The following is a 15,837-nucleotide window of genomic DNA, read 5'->3' on the forward strand; positions in this document are numbered from 1 at the left end:
CGACCAAGTGCCATGACTAAAATTCTGTGAAATAAAACAAAGAAAATGATTAGTAAATAAATATTTACAAATATTAAGAAACTAACTATGAATTAAGAATATGGATGTCTATATATCTTGTTTCATCTCAGTTTTTGCAAACCTTAGTTTCTGTACTTGTATTTCTGTTTGTGTACAGGGTGCTTGGCTAGTTGGCTAGTTGGGGAAGAACATTTGTAGACAAATTTCACGAGGCACTAACTGATCAATGACAAGATGACTAACTATGAATTAAGAATCTGCATCATCATCACATTATGATTCTGTAGAACTTTTAGTGTCATCACTTGAGAGAAATGTTTCATTATTACAGAATATATTTCCTTCATCAAAATCTTCATCTAAGTCACTATCCTTGTCAACATTTTGATTTTGGTTTAAAAATAAATCAACAACAAGTTGGTCTGAAAGAGTTACAGAAGGAACATCTAATCGAACTAAAGATGAACTTTCAATGAAATACTCAGTTGGTTGAAAAGGTGGAAATTGAAATGATTCTTCTTCTTGAAACACATCATTATTTACTGCCTCTTCCATAATTTCAGGAATGTCATAAATAGATCGATGATTTACTTTTTGAACAATCCGCCAATTTGAACCACGCTTCATATCAAGCAAATAGAAAACTTGTTGTGCTTGAGTTGCCAAGATAAATGGTTCATTAGAATACCAATCAGTAGATGTATTGATGGAAGTCAAATTATGATCCACAACAATTGATCTACCTTTTGGATTGGAGTTATACCACTTACAACGAAATAAGAACACCTTCCGATCTAAAACGAATGACAACTGCAAAATCTCAATCAAGACACCATAATATAGGATATTAATATTGTCATGATCACCTTCAGTGCAAATTCCAGAACATTGTGTCTTAAGAGTATCGTCACGCTCTTTACATCGAAATCGAACATCATTTACAATACAACTTTGGTAGGTGTTGTGCCGTTCAAGTGGACCTTGAGATAAATAGTACAAATCATCATTGGCAAGAGGTGATTTTTGAACTCACATTTGAGACACCTATAGTATGAAAGAATTTGAATTATGATGAATGATGTCACAACTTAAGAATTTAGTAAGAAACAATTAATGATAATCTCTTACTTTATTCTTAAACCAAGAAGGAAATTGTTCTTTGTGCTATAAGGCAACTTCTGAATCTGAAAGACCTTTTTCTTCCAACAACTTTATATGATCACTACATTCAAATTCATTTCTATGAATAAGTAAATGATATTTTGTTGATATAATTTAGAAGAAGAAAAGAAATTGTTACTTACTCGATAAAATCTTGGATATCATCTACAGATTTGTTCAATATATACCATTGAACGACTTTTCTCCAATTTTGAAGCAATTTGATAGTAGATGCCCCAAATGGACGAACATTGGAGTTGAAAACATCTAACTTATGATTTGGAGAAGGTATATCCCAATTACGCTCGGGTCTTGTGAATCTTGTCTCTATGTTAGAAACATATCTTGACAAGAAAGTTACAGCATCATCTACAACAAAAGCTTCCGCTATTGAACCATCAGGCCGAGACATGTTTCTCACATATTTCTTGTACAAACCCATATGGCGTTCTGTCCCAAACATCCATCTCGAAGCAACTGGACCACCTAATAACACTTGATCGGGTAGGTGAACACAGAGATGAACCATTTTGGTAAAAAAATGATGGGGGGAATATCTTTTCCAACTTGCACAAAATTATTACAATTCCATCTCTCAATTGTTCTGTGTCAGAAATTTGTAATGTTTTTGCACAAATTTTTTGAAAGAATTGGCAGAGTTCAATCAAAGTACCACGAATGTTGTCTGTCAGAAAAGGAAGTAATGCAGCTGGTAATATCTTATGAAGTAAAACATGCCAATCATGAGTTTTCATTCCTCTTAGTTTGTCATTATCTGTTGCACATCGACTAATATTCGAAGCATATCCATCTGGTAATCTAACACTTTGAATGAATTTACAAAAATCTTTGCATTCTTCTCTCGTCAAAGTGTAACTAGCATAAGGTTTTTCAAGCTTGTTATTAGAAGGGTCCTTCTTCAGCCAAAGCTCTTCACGAATATTAAGATTTTGCAAATCCTTACGAGCTTTTAAATTGTCTTTCGATTTACCTTCAATGTCTAAAAGTGTTCCAATAATGTTATCACATACATTTTTCTCTATATGCATCACATCAAGATTGTGACGCAGCAAGAGCTTTGACCAGTATGACAATTCAAACAAAACACTTCTTTTACACCAATTCAGCTCTTTCTCTCCACGCTTACGTTTTCTAGAAGAATTACTTGGTGCTTTACCAGGGGTATGAATAGGAATTTCTTCCAATTGCTTTAAAATGTCATCACCAGTAAAAGTTCTAGGAGGGCAACGTAATTCAGTAGATCCATCATGTTCTTTACTTTTTCTCCAAGAATGGTTTCTTTTCAAATAACATCGATGTCCCATGAAACATTGTTTGTCAGTAATTGTTCTAGATCTTGTATCTTCAAGACAAACAGGACATGCTAATTTACCAGTAGTTCTCCACCCAGACAAGTATGCATAAGCGGGAAAATCACTAATTGTCCACAAGACTGCAGCTCGAAGTTTAAACATGCATTGACCATATTGACCAAATCATATGCATTGACTCCATCCCATAACTCTTTAAGATCTTCAATTAATGGCTTCAAGAACACATCATAATCTTTTCCAGGAGATTTAGGACCTGGAATTAACAAAGACATGAGATAGTTTGTTCCATTAGGAGACCCGAGGTGGCATATTGTACGAAATTAATATCACTGGCCACAAACTATAGGTTGATGTCATATTAGACAAAGGGTTAAACCCATCTGACGCCAACCCCATTCGTACACTCCTGGAATCAGCTGCAAAATCAAGATAAACATTGTTGAAATGCTTCCAAGCATCCCCATCAGCAGGATGACGTAAAATCCCAGCTTCATTTTTCCGTACCTCTTTATGCCATCACATATCTTTAGAAGTGTACTTCGAACTAACCAATCGCTTAAGTCGTGCCTTGATTGGGAATCATCTAAGTCGTTTATGTGCGATTTGATTTCGTACATAACGACTAGACTTGCATACAGGACATGACACTGCATTTGCATTCTCACCATAAAACAATGCACAATCGTATTGACAAACATCAATTTGCTCATAGCCTAAGCCCACCTCACAAAGAAGCTTCCTCGTCTGGTAATAATTCCCTGGGCACTGATTACCCTCGGGCAATATCTCTCTCAAACACTCCAAAAGACCGTCGAATGATTTATCTGTCCATTTGTTAAGAACTTTGAGATTCATCAACTTCACCATCACGCTTAAGACAGAGAAACCTTTACAATTATTGTACAAAGGCTTATGAAGTGACTCAAACAATGCATCATACTTGTCATCCACATTAAGTGGAGATTCATCATTGAAGTCACTAGTTGGACCAATGTCAAAATACTTACTACCAATAGCATCATGAAGACCTGCCGCCAAATCATCACGTTGATCTGAATCTTCAACATTATCCTCGGTATCGAATAATCCTTCATCTTCTACTTCCTCTGCTTGCTCACCATGGTGATACCACCTTGTGTAAGTACTAAGAAATCCATGAGTGATCAAGTGCACCTTTATCACATGCATGTATTGTGATTTCTTATTCACGCATCGACAACAAGGGCATAGAACCATCCCATTAGAGGCCATGGAGTGTCTTGCAACACTAATGAATTCATTCATTCCAGCAGCATATTCTGCTGAAAGTTTATTTGGAATATTTATCCAATGACGATCCATGAACCAACAAAATGGTGTCCCTTGTTGTAGTTGGTAGAGCTGATGATGAACCCAAATTCTAGAAAGAAGACAGAGGAGAACAAGAGCAAGAAAAAGAAAAAGAAAGGATGGTAAATATTAAAGATTTTTCTCTTTTGTAGATTATTATAATTGGAATAGGAAAATAAGAAATAAGAGAGAGTGGGAGATTGATTTGGGGGAAGTGAAATGAAAAAGGAAAGGCTAAAAAGGATGAGGAAAACAATGAAAATTCTGGCGTGATAGCCTTTCATTTGAGGATTCTGTAACAACAAACAAAGATGATACAAAAAATAGACTAAACCAGTAAAACTACATTCAAATAGACTTAGAAATAAAGAAATTTAAATAAAAGGTTCAGCTACTTGGAGCAGCTAAACAGTTGAGTTCTCATAGGGCTGTTTTGGCAATTATATTTACTTGTGAATGGACAATAGAGTGAAATTTGTTATGGAACATGGTCATATTTTAGTCACAGGGGCACTAGAAGTTGTCGGGATTACTTTTAATAAGAGATTTTCATACTAGACGCAATTCCTACATAAGAAAAGTAGAAATAATTAAGGTAATTAAACAACAGATGATCATGAAATTATTCACTTTTTAAAATTAAACCCCAGTTCTTTCTTCTCAATAATACATCACAACCCTGATTTTTTATTTTTTTTGTTACAAAGACATGATGATGATCCCTGTTGTAAATGGTGAGAGTAGGAATTTCAAAACGTGATAAGATCAAAATTCAACAAGGCACAGAAAGGATGATACGAATGACCAATAAATTAATGCCTTAAATAATGTTTAGCATATATACCAAAAACAACAACAATAATAATAATAAGAATCTCGATTTGATGATCACCATAGTTTCCAATCATCAAGTACAAACATTTCTCAAGAGCACTAGTACTAGTAATACTATATATATATAGTTCTAATATTGCTAGTGGCTAAGGGGGTTTGACAGAAGAGAGAGAGCATTTTTATAGGGTCTTTAAAAGTCTGAACCCACCAAGCAGGCCGCATGGCCACACTCTGCAGCGATATATGTAAAGAAAGGCTTTTGGAAAAGACTGTAAATGATGCATGAGCAAAAAGGAAGAGAGATAAAGGGTACTACATGCCATTGAAGGTGAGTCAGTAAACGTGGTTGTGTTCTGTACATAAGAAAACAAGAAAATCGATCTTTAACTTTGATTGTCTTGTTTTGCTACATGGAAAAGAGAGAGAGAAACCCCCCATCCATAGCTTGTAGTTGTAGATAGATATAGCTTAATTCAGTGCAACAGTAACCTGCACTCCATGCACACACACACACACACCACTCTTACCCTACTACTACTACTACTCTCACGGTACTAACACCACTTCATCTTACTCTGTTTTCACATGCCAAGCCAAGCCATCTCTCAATGTAATTGCCACCTGTTCATTAATTGTCTTCTTTGTTGGACTTCTACCCCTTAAAATATAAAAATAAAAGGTCACAAACCCAGTTTAACAAGCTTTTGATGACCTCTCCACCTGTGTTCCTTCTCATTTTGCCTATGTACTTCTGTTTTTTTTTTTAACTCCCAAGTGAAATGAAAATTCCTTCAGCTGCTCTAGTAAAACATGTACAGATCACCTAATACTCTTACAATCTCCAATTCAACTAAATTCACCCCATGAGGAAAAAGATAGTAAAGAAAGCAAAGATGTGTAGACAACAATGTAATCCATTATAGTCTTCGTCCTGCTCTAAGTCTCTATGTGGTCCAACAAAAACCTATAAAAGAAAGCTTACACATAAGTAGAAAAGAGAACCTACCCAAACAAAAACTCATAAATCATTTCATCTGTCCTTTATGTATGGAATATGTATTTGCTGTTAACAGTATGTATAGACGACGATGGTGTAGACCTCGATGAGATCGTCTTGCCCCATTCAATTGAGCGGCTTGGGCATTTGGTTGAAATTATGGCATAAACCTACCAAAAGTCATATAAATAAAAAAAACAAATAAATAATATATAGGAGCAAGTTTGGTTGAAATTATGGCATAAACTTAAAATGCAATCTGATACGAGTATGGGCGTTTCTTCTCATAAACCTTCTAAGGATTTCTGGGCTAAAGGGGAGGACGAAAGAGGCACCCCGCTCATGCACATCTGGGTTTTTCTTCTCAGGTGGCGGTCGACGAGTATGGGTTCTTCTCTCATGTGAGGATGGGTGCTTCTTCTCAGGTGATGGTTAGCGTCGGGGCCTCGGGGGTACTCTCGCTGAGGACGGGCGCTTGTTCTCAGGCGATGGTCAACGTCGGGGCCTCCGGGGTACTTTCGCTGAGGATGGGCGCTTCTTCTCGATGGGGGCTTCTTCGACTGGTTTTCTAAGAGGGAGAGAGACCAGACCAGAGTATTTTTTTTGTCTGAAAGGGTTAAATGATAAAATATATATTATTATGATTTTGTTTTTACTGATAGTTAGAATTAATTTAATTTTAATTTTTGTTTTTGTAATGTTTATTTGTTTTTAAGATTTGTACCCTTTGTTAAAAATAATATGACATGTTAAAAATAAGTAAGATGACATGTAGGATATTTTTAACACATCATCACACAACTCGGCATCATTTTTATTAAAAATTAAAATAATAAGAGGGAAACATTGGCGCCGAATGCAAAAAAATTTCCCTCCAGTATATGTGTAGGGCAACACTCTTTACTTACCCATATTATTAGTAGATAATCATCCTTCTAAAATATTATAATATTGGCAATATTTACCTACCAATAAATCTTACGAATAAATATTGGTGGGTAAAAGTTCATTTTACCTACCAATATATATTGGTAGGTAAAGATCAGATTTCTTGTAGTGCCAGTGGGAGACGTTGGATGTCCCCCTGGCCATTTAATTAAATTTGGTCTTCTTCCTCCTCATAACAGCAAAGAGAGAGCATCATATACGAAAAGGGGGCTGCGATTTTAGGGTTTTCAAGGTTAGTTTTGTTTTAAATTTTTATGAATTTTAGATAATTATTTTGATAAAAAATCATAGGTTTAGCATTAGGATGAGTAATATACATGATTTTGTGTTAGTTTTACATTTTTATGCATTTTTTTCTATACATTGTTAGATTTATTAGTTTTTCCATGGAGGTTTTTTATAGATTTAAGATTTCATTGATTTTTTTTTTTAATTTAACCTATCACATTGTATAGATTTCATTATAATATATATGTTCATGATTTTTTTTAATTTTTATCATTATTTATTTCGAAATTTAGATATATTTTTGTATGTATATTTAAACTTTTTTTTTTAAATTCTAACTATTTTGTTATATATATATATAGTTATGTTTAAATAAATTTATTAAATAATTTTAAAAATATAAATATATGAAAAAATTTATGTTTTTGTTGATTATTGAGATTTTAGGTTATGAAATATTTTATTGATTTTTTGTTTAGGTTATAATTAGTGGCTCATATTGGAGTTTTTTTTTTTATTTGTTTACCAATCATTTACTTATTAGGAATTTAGTGATATTTGTTTAGTAATGTTTAACATATTAATTAATTTAATTTCGTAGGTTGTGATTTTGGTGGTGAGATTTTAGAGAGTATTTTGCATCAAAACTTCTGTATCAATCACACATTTGAGGTAATTAAGTTTCTAAAATTACAATAATAAGTTATATATTGCTAGATATTTAGTGATATTTTATTTATTATTTATTATTTATTAATTTAATTATATTGGTTTGTGGATTTAATAGCGAATTCGATTACTACTTGAAGTAATTTTGCTAGCTTTTGGATTATTAATTGCAAAAGGTAAATATATATTCTCTTACTTCTACTTTTAATATTATTAAACAAATGTTAGAGGAGTTTGAATATCTTAAATATTCATCCATAGTGAAGTAGGTTCTGAGATTAAAATTGTGTGCAGCGGTGATAACGGAAGGTTGAGAACTTGTGTGTTTTAGTGTGAAGTATGTTCTAAGAAATTTGATTGTGTGTTGTGGAGCTATAAGGAAGAAACTTATTGTATGTTGTTTGAATTGTTTGTTTTGCTATTCACATGCAGATGGTTAGGTCACTATCATAGGGGAAATGCTGCCCGATTTTATCTAGGATAATAAACAATTAATTTTATATAGACATTCTATAAGGAAGAAACTTATTGTATGTTGTTTGAATTGTTTGTTTTGATATTCACATGTAGATGGTTAGGTCACTATTATAGGGGAAATGCTGCCCGATTTTATTTAGGATAATAAACGATTAGTTTTATATAGACATCCAACTTTATCACGTGCTTATTTAGTGTCGTTTCTTTTCTTTTTGATAGACATAGGAGAATATATGGATAAATAGTGGATGTCAGCGAATAGGTTATCTGCGGAATATAGGATCGGGGTTGATTTGTTCTTAAGGTTTTGTTCGGAAAATGTGAAAGACCCAAATTTTACTTACTGTCCATGTCTTAAGTGTGGAAATGTTAAAAAGATGGATCTTAAAAAGATTAAAGAACACTTATATTTCAATGGGATCGACAAGAGTTACACAATTTGGTATTACCATGGGGAGAAAGCTCCTATTGCTCCAACTCTGCCAAGTAGACAAAAAGGAGTGAGGAGAAATATAGTAGAGGAGAACTGGGATCCATTAGATGAAAGGATTGACGACGCACATTTTGGATCAGGAGTAGACCCAAATAAGTTTGAGACACTCCTTAATGATGCTGAGAAACCAATTTACCCTGGTTGTACAAGATTTACAAAATTATCTGCGCTTCTTAGGTTGTACAATCTAAAAGCTAAACATGGCTGGAGTGATAAAAGCATTACTGATTTATTTAGTTTTTTGAAGGAGTTATTGCCCGAAGATAATGAAATTCCAATTTCATTTTATGAGGCAAAGAAGACGTTATGCTCATTAGGCATGCAGTACGAAAAAATTCATGCATGTCCTAATGATTGCATATTATATCGAAATAGCTTTGCAGATGCAAAATCATGTCCTACTTGTGGTGAGTTACGATGGCAAAAGAAAAGAAATGGTGACGATGTCAAGGAAGGAGTACCTGCCAAAGTTTTGTGGTACCTTCCGCCAATTCCTCGTTTCATCCGATTGTTTAGAAATGCCGAACATGCTAAAAGTTTGTCGTGGCATGCTAATGAAAGAATAAAGGATGGTAAATTAAGACATCCAGCTGACTCCCTAGCTTGGAAAAGAGTTGATTTGAAGTGGCCTTCTTTTGGAAATGAATCTCGTAATATTCGTCTAGGTCTTTCGACTGACGGGTTTAATCCACACGCATCTCTTAGCAGTAAGTATATAGTTGTTGGCCTGTTATGCTTGTTATTTACAATCTACCCCCATGGTTGTGTATGAAGAGAAAGTTTACGCTTTTGACCTTGTTGATATCAGGACCTAAACAACCTGGTAATGACATTGATGTCTATCTAGCCCCTCTTATATAGATGACTTGAAAACTTTGTGGGATGAAGGGATTAAGTTTATGATGCGTATAGGCAGGAAGAATTTAATCTTAGAGCGGTCTTATTATGGACAATTAATGACTTTCTTGCTTATGGAAATTTATCTGGGTTTAGTGTGAAAGGATATAAGGCTTGCCCCGTTTGTGAAGAAAAAACATGTTCTGAATACTTGAAACACTCTCGGAAAATATGTTATATGGGACATAGGAAGTTCTTGCCTAATACGCATAAACTTCGGACTTGGAAGAAGGCATTCAATGGTAAACAAGAGTTTGAGGAGGCTCCTGAGCCATTGAATGGGATCCAAGTACTTGAGAAGATGTCTAAAATTGTGTTCAAGTTAGGGAAGCCTAAAGTTCATACACCTACAAAGATGAAACGTAGTCGTAAGGCTAAGGTTGTTGAGGAGCCAAAAGGGTGTTATAAAAAGAAATATGTTTTCTTCGAACTTGAATATTGGCCTTTCTTACTTATACGCCATAATTTAGATGTTATGCACATAGAGAAAAATGTATGTGATAGTTTGATTGGCACTTTGTTGAATATTCCTGGGAAAACTCAGGATGGAATTAAGGCTAGACAAGACTTGGTTGCAATGGGTGTAAGGGATGAATTAACTCCAAAACCAGATAAGAGACGGACATATTTACCTGCTGCTGCTTACACTCTTACTAAAGAGGAAAGAATGGAAATTTGCAGATGTTTATTTAATATAAAAGTTCCAGACTGATATTCCTCAAATATAAGGTCATTGGTAGACATGAAAAGTTGTATTTTGACTGGTATGAAATCTCACGATTGTCATATTCTAATGCAGCATTTACTACCAGTGGCCATTCGATCTGTGTTGCCTAGGAAGGTTCGAGATGTAATCACAAGGTTATGCTTGTTTTTCAAGTCATTGTGTTGTAAGGTGATTGATCCGCTTAAGTTACCTAAGTTAAGAGATGAAATTGTTGAGGTATTGTGTGAGTTGGAGAAATATTTCCCGCCGGCATTTTTTGATATAATGATCCATCTGACAGTTCACTTGGTTAAAGAACTAAGATATTGTGGTCCCGTTTATTTAAGATGGATGTATCAATTTGAGCGATATATGAAGATTCTTAAGGGGTATGTTAGGAATAGAAGTCGGCCAGAAGGATGCATCGTCGAATGCTATATTGCAGAAGAGGCAGTTGAATTTTGTTCTGAATACCTAACTGGTGTACAAAGAATTGGGTTAAATGATGTTGAAAATTTTGAGATTCAGAGTCGTCGTGGTAGCGTTGTATGCACAGTAAATCGAGATATACTAGATGAAGTGCATCGTCTTGTGTTGCAGAATTTAAATGAAATTCAACCTTATATCGAGTGAGTTATATTCATATAATACATTTAGTTTAAGTTGTGTAATTTTGTATGTTCAGTTGTTTAACAACATATGTATAATTGAAGGGAACATTTTAATTGGATAAAAACCAAATTTCCATCCAAGTCAAGGAACTCAAAATGGTTACAAGACGAACATTATCAAACTTTTATTAGTTGGATAGAACAAAAGGTAAATTGTGTTGATTATGCAAAGTTGTCATTAATTGGTAATTACAAGATGACATGGTTGGTTGTTTTTAGTGATTTGTTTTTGGTATGTTGATTTAATAGGTTGTGGCAGAATTACAAAACACATCAAATAAGGTTTCAGACATCGCTAAGTGGATTTCTCGAGGACCTTCTGTTAATGTCATCAAGTTTTCATCATACATGATTAACGGTACTCTATTTAACACTAGGGAGTGCGATAACAACAAAAACAAACAAAACAGTGGTGTTAGCCTTGTTGCTAAAACTGTGCAAGTCTCTAGTGCAAAAGATAAAAATCCAGTTGAATGTGATATGACTTTTTATGGAGTAGTTAAGGAAATTTGGGAGTTAGATTATATCACAACTTGAGTACCTGTTTTCTTTTGTGATTGGATGAAAAGTGACAGCGGCATAATATATGAAGATTATGGTTTCACATTAGTTAATCTAAAACGAATTCGGCACAGATCTAAACGATTTATATTAGCTTCACAAGCCAAACAAGTATTTTATGTCAATGATCCTTTAGACAACCAATGGTCAATTGTTCTTCCAATGAAAACAAGAGAATGAAACATTAAAGATGGTGATTTACATGATATACCTCTCGAAGAAGAACTTGTCACATTCACCGCACTAGAAGATAATGATGAAGTTAATGATGATTGTATTTGTTTCCGTGAAAACGGTGAAGGATTATGGGTTGATGATAATGGGTCTTGAGGTACCATTTAATGAGTTTGATATGTTTATGATATGTGAAATTTTTAGTTTCATATTTTTGTTTCATCTTTAATTCAAATGTTTGTATAAATTTTTTTTATGATTATGAGGTTCCAAAATGGTTATAATAATGATATTTATGTGTTTACAGATGGAGGGTGATCCATTTGGTGGTAGTTCTGATGAGGGGGAGCATCGCCCTCATTCTCAGTCAGTGGAACAAGAACAAAAAACTACGAGAGGACGTACATGGATGTCTAAAAAAACCAAAAAAAAAGGAGAGAAGGACATCTTACACCTGTTGAATACAACGAGTATGGTCAAATAGTTAGTGAGAGTAGAAGCAATGTTTCATCACAACTTGGAGCTATTGTTCAAGCCACTGTGTCCATCAACACTAACACTTGGAACGATGTTAGTATGGTGGATAAAAATATAATATGAGATACAATGAAGGTATGATTTTATTAATTATAATTCATTTAATGTTTTTAAAATATATATTGTTTTGACAATATGATTCTTATTACTTTCAAACTTGTAGAAAACTTATGAATTGGACCCCAAACAAAAGAAACAAATGTTGATGGATGCGGGAAAGTACTTCCGAAATTGGAAGACTAATCTCACAAGGGTACACGTGTATGGCGCTATGAAAAAATTCCCAAATGAGTTCCCGCCAGCTATTCCACTTGGATTTGAGAATGTCATAACTCCAGATGAATGGTTAAAGTTTGTGAACTCAAGATTAACTCCCGAGTGGTGTAGAAAGAGAGAAGAGATGCAAAATTATCGAGCATTGAATAAATACAATCACAACCTCTCTAGAGGAGGCTATGTGCGTATTGAAGAGATGTTAATGGAACAAAGTGGGAAAAGTCTGTCTGAACTTGACAGGGCAGACTTGTGGAGCATGGGTCGTCGGAATGCAAAAGGAGAGCCAGTTGGAGAGGCCTCTGAGATTCAAAAAAATATTGTAAGTGTTCATATTTAATAATGTTGATATATCAAATTATATATTAGCTTCTACATTTAACTTTCTGTGAATATTGTTTCACAGGATCATTACCGACAACTCCAAGCTCAGGGTAAATGGGCACCTGATGGCCTTGATGATGTGCTGACGAGGGCGTTGGGCACTCCTGAGCCCCAAGGATGTGTTAGGGCTGGAGGACACGGTGTGTCCCGCACAGTATACTGGAATACTCCAACACCTACCTCAACGAAAAATAAATCGAAAGCCTCTTCTTCGAATGACGACATTAGAAAGGAGTTTGAAGAAAGATTTTGAAAACAAGAAGAAGTGCATCGTCAACAAGCGCAACGTCTAGAAGAGCGCCTTCGACAACAAGATGAGCTATTGAGAAAATTCATGGCCCAACAGAGTGGGTCGGGATCCAATGTTGGAGTCCCACCAGCACCACCATCATACTATGTGCCCGACCCACCAGTGCCACCAGCGCATGCATCCTACTATACTCCTGACCCACTAGTGCCTCAAGCAAAAGAACAAATTATTGCACTACAACCGCTTTTGCAAGAGGTAATTAAACTTTCTTGAATATTCTGAAACCAAATAAATTTATTTACTGTTTCAACATGCTTATTTGTATATAATATGTTTCTTGCACAGGGCCGAGCATGCCAATTAGCGATTGGTTCGGTTTCAAACGTTGTTGCATCAGGTAAACTCATTGAAAGAGAGGCAGCCAACAACTACCAAGTTATGATTACTAGCGTTATTAAGCCAACATGTCCTCTCCCTTTTGCATATCCTGATTTGGACATGTGCTTAGTTGCTCAAGCCATTGGGACACCAATAGTGTGGCCTAAGGATTTGGTCATTATATCTAAAGATATATATCATGAGGTGATGCCAAATTTTTACATAATTATCTTTACAATTATATATTTATTTGTTTGCATCTTTTTTAATTGTTGATATTGTTGTATACAGGCTCCCTCTACAATTAGGACCAGATCACAACGAACGAAAGCTCCATCAACACAACAACCACGAGAAAGAAGACGACCACAAACTCCTCCAACACAATTGCCCCACACTCCATTGGAACGATTACAAAATATCGTATCTCATTGGGCTGATGGCGAGTGTGTCAATCTAGGCATAGAGTCTGAAGTTTTTTATCAGGATATGTCTCACTGTTATATATTTAAGGATGACATACTTCAGTTTGCTCGAAAGAAGAAGATTGGACAAGCAGTGGCCGTTAGCTACATGAGGTATATATCTCACAAAGTTCGTTCATTTAATACTATAATTTGATTTATTCAATCATATAACAATTTTCATATTTTTGTAGTAGGTTCATTTACAGATATGTGGTACAACAAGGTCGCCAAAATAAGTTTTTATTTGTCAATCCTAATATTGTTGCCACTCAAGGGAGTTCATTCGACGATCGTGTTCAAAATCTGTTCAGACGATGCAATGACATAAAATCAAGAGAACAAGTTATGCTTGTCCCTTGGAACCATGGGTAAGTTTAAAAAGTTGTCATTTTTCTGACCCATATCAATACTTTCTTTGTTTAACATTTGAGTTATATTTTTTTGGTTTTTCTTATGCAGTGAACATTGGATGTTGCTTATTTTGGCACCGTATGCATATCATGTTTATTGTTGTGATTCGGTGAATTCAGATCTCAATAACTGTGAGGAGATTGTATCAGTGATCGTCAGCACTTTCAATCTTTTTTTCTCTATGAATCTTCCTGATGTCGAGATCCTTGATACTCTACGCATTAAGCAACCTCAGGTAAGTAATTACAACTTAAATTTTTTAACTTTTATAATTATTAAGTAGAATAATATGTATGTATTTTTTAACAAGTTTCAATTTAAAAATGAATTACTGATACTTTTAAATAATTATTGTCCACACCAACCGGACAATGTGACATGTGGATACTACATAATGAGGATGTTGAAGGATTTGATTGAACATGCGAGTCCCAGACATTACTTGAGAACGGTATTATTAATTAAAATTTACAAATTATTTTTGAAACCATATATATAAATGTAATCAAATAATTATTTAATATATTTTACTTTATATTTTTTGCAGCTAACAAGTACAGCATATACAGAGGCACAAATTGACGAGTTTCGACAAGAATGGGCGACAGATATGTTACCAATAATCCAAAGTAACCGACCTCGTTGATAGGTTTTTTTTTATTTTTTACTTCTTTCTTCATACATAAATGCAATATTTGTTAATTTTGAATATGTCTAACATATATTGTATTTTGTTTTTTTATTTTTTACCTCTTTCTTCATACACAATGCAATATTTGTTAATTTTGAATATGTCTAACAAATATTGTAACAAATATTGTATTTCTTGTATATGTCTAACAAATTTTGTGTTTCTTGCATATTTTTATTTTATTAATTATGGCAATTTTAATTTAAATTAATATTAAATTGATTTCAATTTAATTAATTATTAAATTAATATTAAAATAATTTCAATTTAATTAATTATTAAATTGAAATCAATTTAATATTAATTATAAATTTATTTATTTTTTTTAAATTTGGGAGACTTTCAATGTCTCCCATTGGGAGAGGTGGGAGACTTCCCACGTCTCCCAGTGGGAGAGGTTGAAAGTCAAGGATTGGCATGTAGTATCACAATCTTGATGTTGTCGTTGACAACCTTGTTGGCAGTGATCCTGATTTGCAGTGACATTAAGCTCGACTTGTCAAACATGTTGCACTCTCACGTGAATACATTCACTGGTGGCATGACCGTAAGGAAGCTCATTTAGATCAAGATCGTTGTCATCATTTTCTAAAACTTGGTCAGGCACTGGCGCTATTGCTGGAGGAGGAATTCCGTTCTTCAATTCTGCGTTTTCTTTTCGAAGATTCACCAGTGCGACTTCCATCTTTTCTTGGGTTTTTTTTTAAGCTTTGATTACTTCTTCAGAGTGTTCTTGTGACGCTTCCATTAACTTGCACATCCAATCCAACTGTTCGTTGATGTCAGGCGTGTTAGTCAATGCTAGGACAGTGTTTATTTTTGGAGCCATGACTTCTTGTCCTTCTTTAAGTCGCATAGTTACCAGCTTGGAGTTGTTGGTGATTGTTTCTCGAAACTTTATCGTGAAGTTCCCACAGACGGTGCCAATTGTTGATATTGAAATTTT

The 15,837-nt window shown here is 34.4% G+C and overlaps 1 protein-coding gene across 1 annotated transcript; it reads right to left on the reverse strand.

The window, feature by feature from the left end:
- Positions 1 to 294: 294 nt before the first annotated feature.
- LOC133786262 (uncharacterized) lies at positions 295 to 15,576 on the reverse strand. The gene is made up of 9 exons (XM_062225461.1): positions 15,412 to 15,576; positions 3,153 to 3,896; positions 2,858 to 3,020; positions 2,656 to 2,769; positions 1,856 to 2,545; positions 1,326 to 1,668; positions 1,150 to 1,230; positions 969 to 1,065; positions 295 to 831 (listed from the first exon to the last, which is right to left on the reverse strand). The coding sequence occupies exons 1-9, from the start codon at positions 15,574 to 15,576 to the stop codon at positions 295 to 297; spliced, it is 2,934 nt and encodes a 977-aa protein (XP_062081445.1).
- Positions 15,577 to 15,837: the final 261 nt, after the last annotated feature.

This window comes from Humulus lupulus, chromosome 6 (genome assembly GCF_963169125.1).
Source record: "Humulus lupulus chromosome 6, drHumLupu1.1, whole genome shotgun sequence".
Classification (NCBI taxonomy): Eukaryota; Viridiplantae; Streptophyta; class Magnoliopsida; order Rosales; family Cannabaceae; genus Humulus; species Humulus lupulus.

What these genes read in the sequence shown, in the direction of transcription:
- LOC133786262 (XM_062225461.1), bottom strand. Translation starts at nt 15,576, where the DNA reads ATGGAAGTCGCACTGGTGAATCTTCGAAAAGAAAACGCAGAATTGAAG. An exon ending in CCACCAGTGAATGTATTCAC is followed by an intron (nt 3,897 to 15,411) that starts GTGAGAGTGCAA and finishes GTTCATCATCAG; the next exon opens with CTCTACCAACTACAACAAGG. An exon ending in CTTCTTGGTTTAAGAATAAA is followed by an intron (nt 1,066 to 1,149) that starts GTAAGAGATTAT and finishes TTCATACTATAG; the next exon opens with GTGTCTCAAATGTGAGTTCA.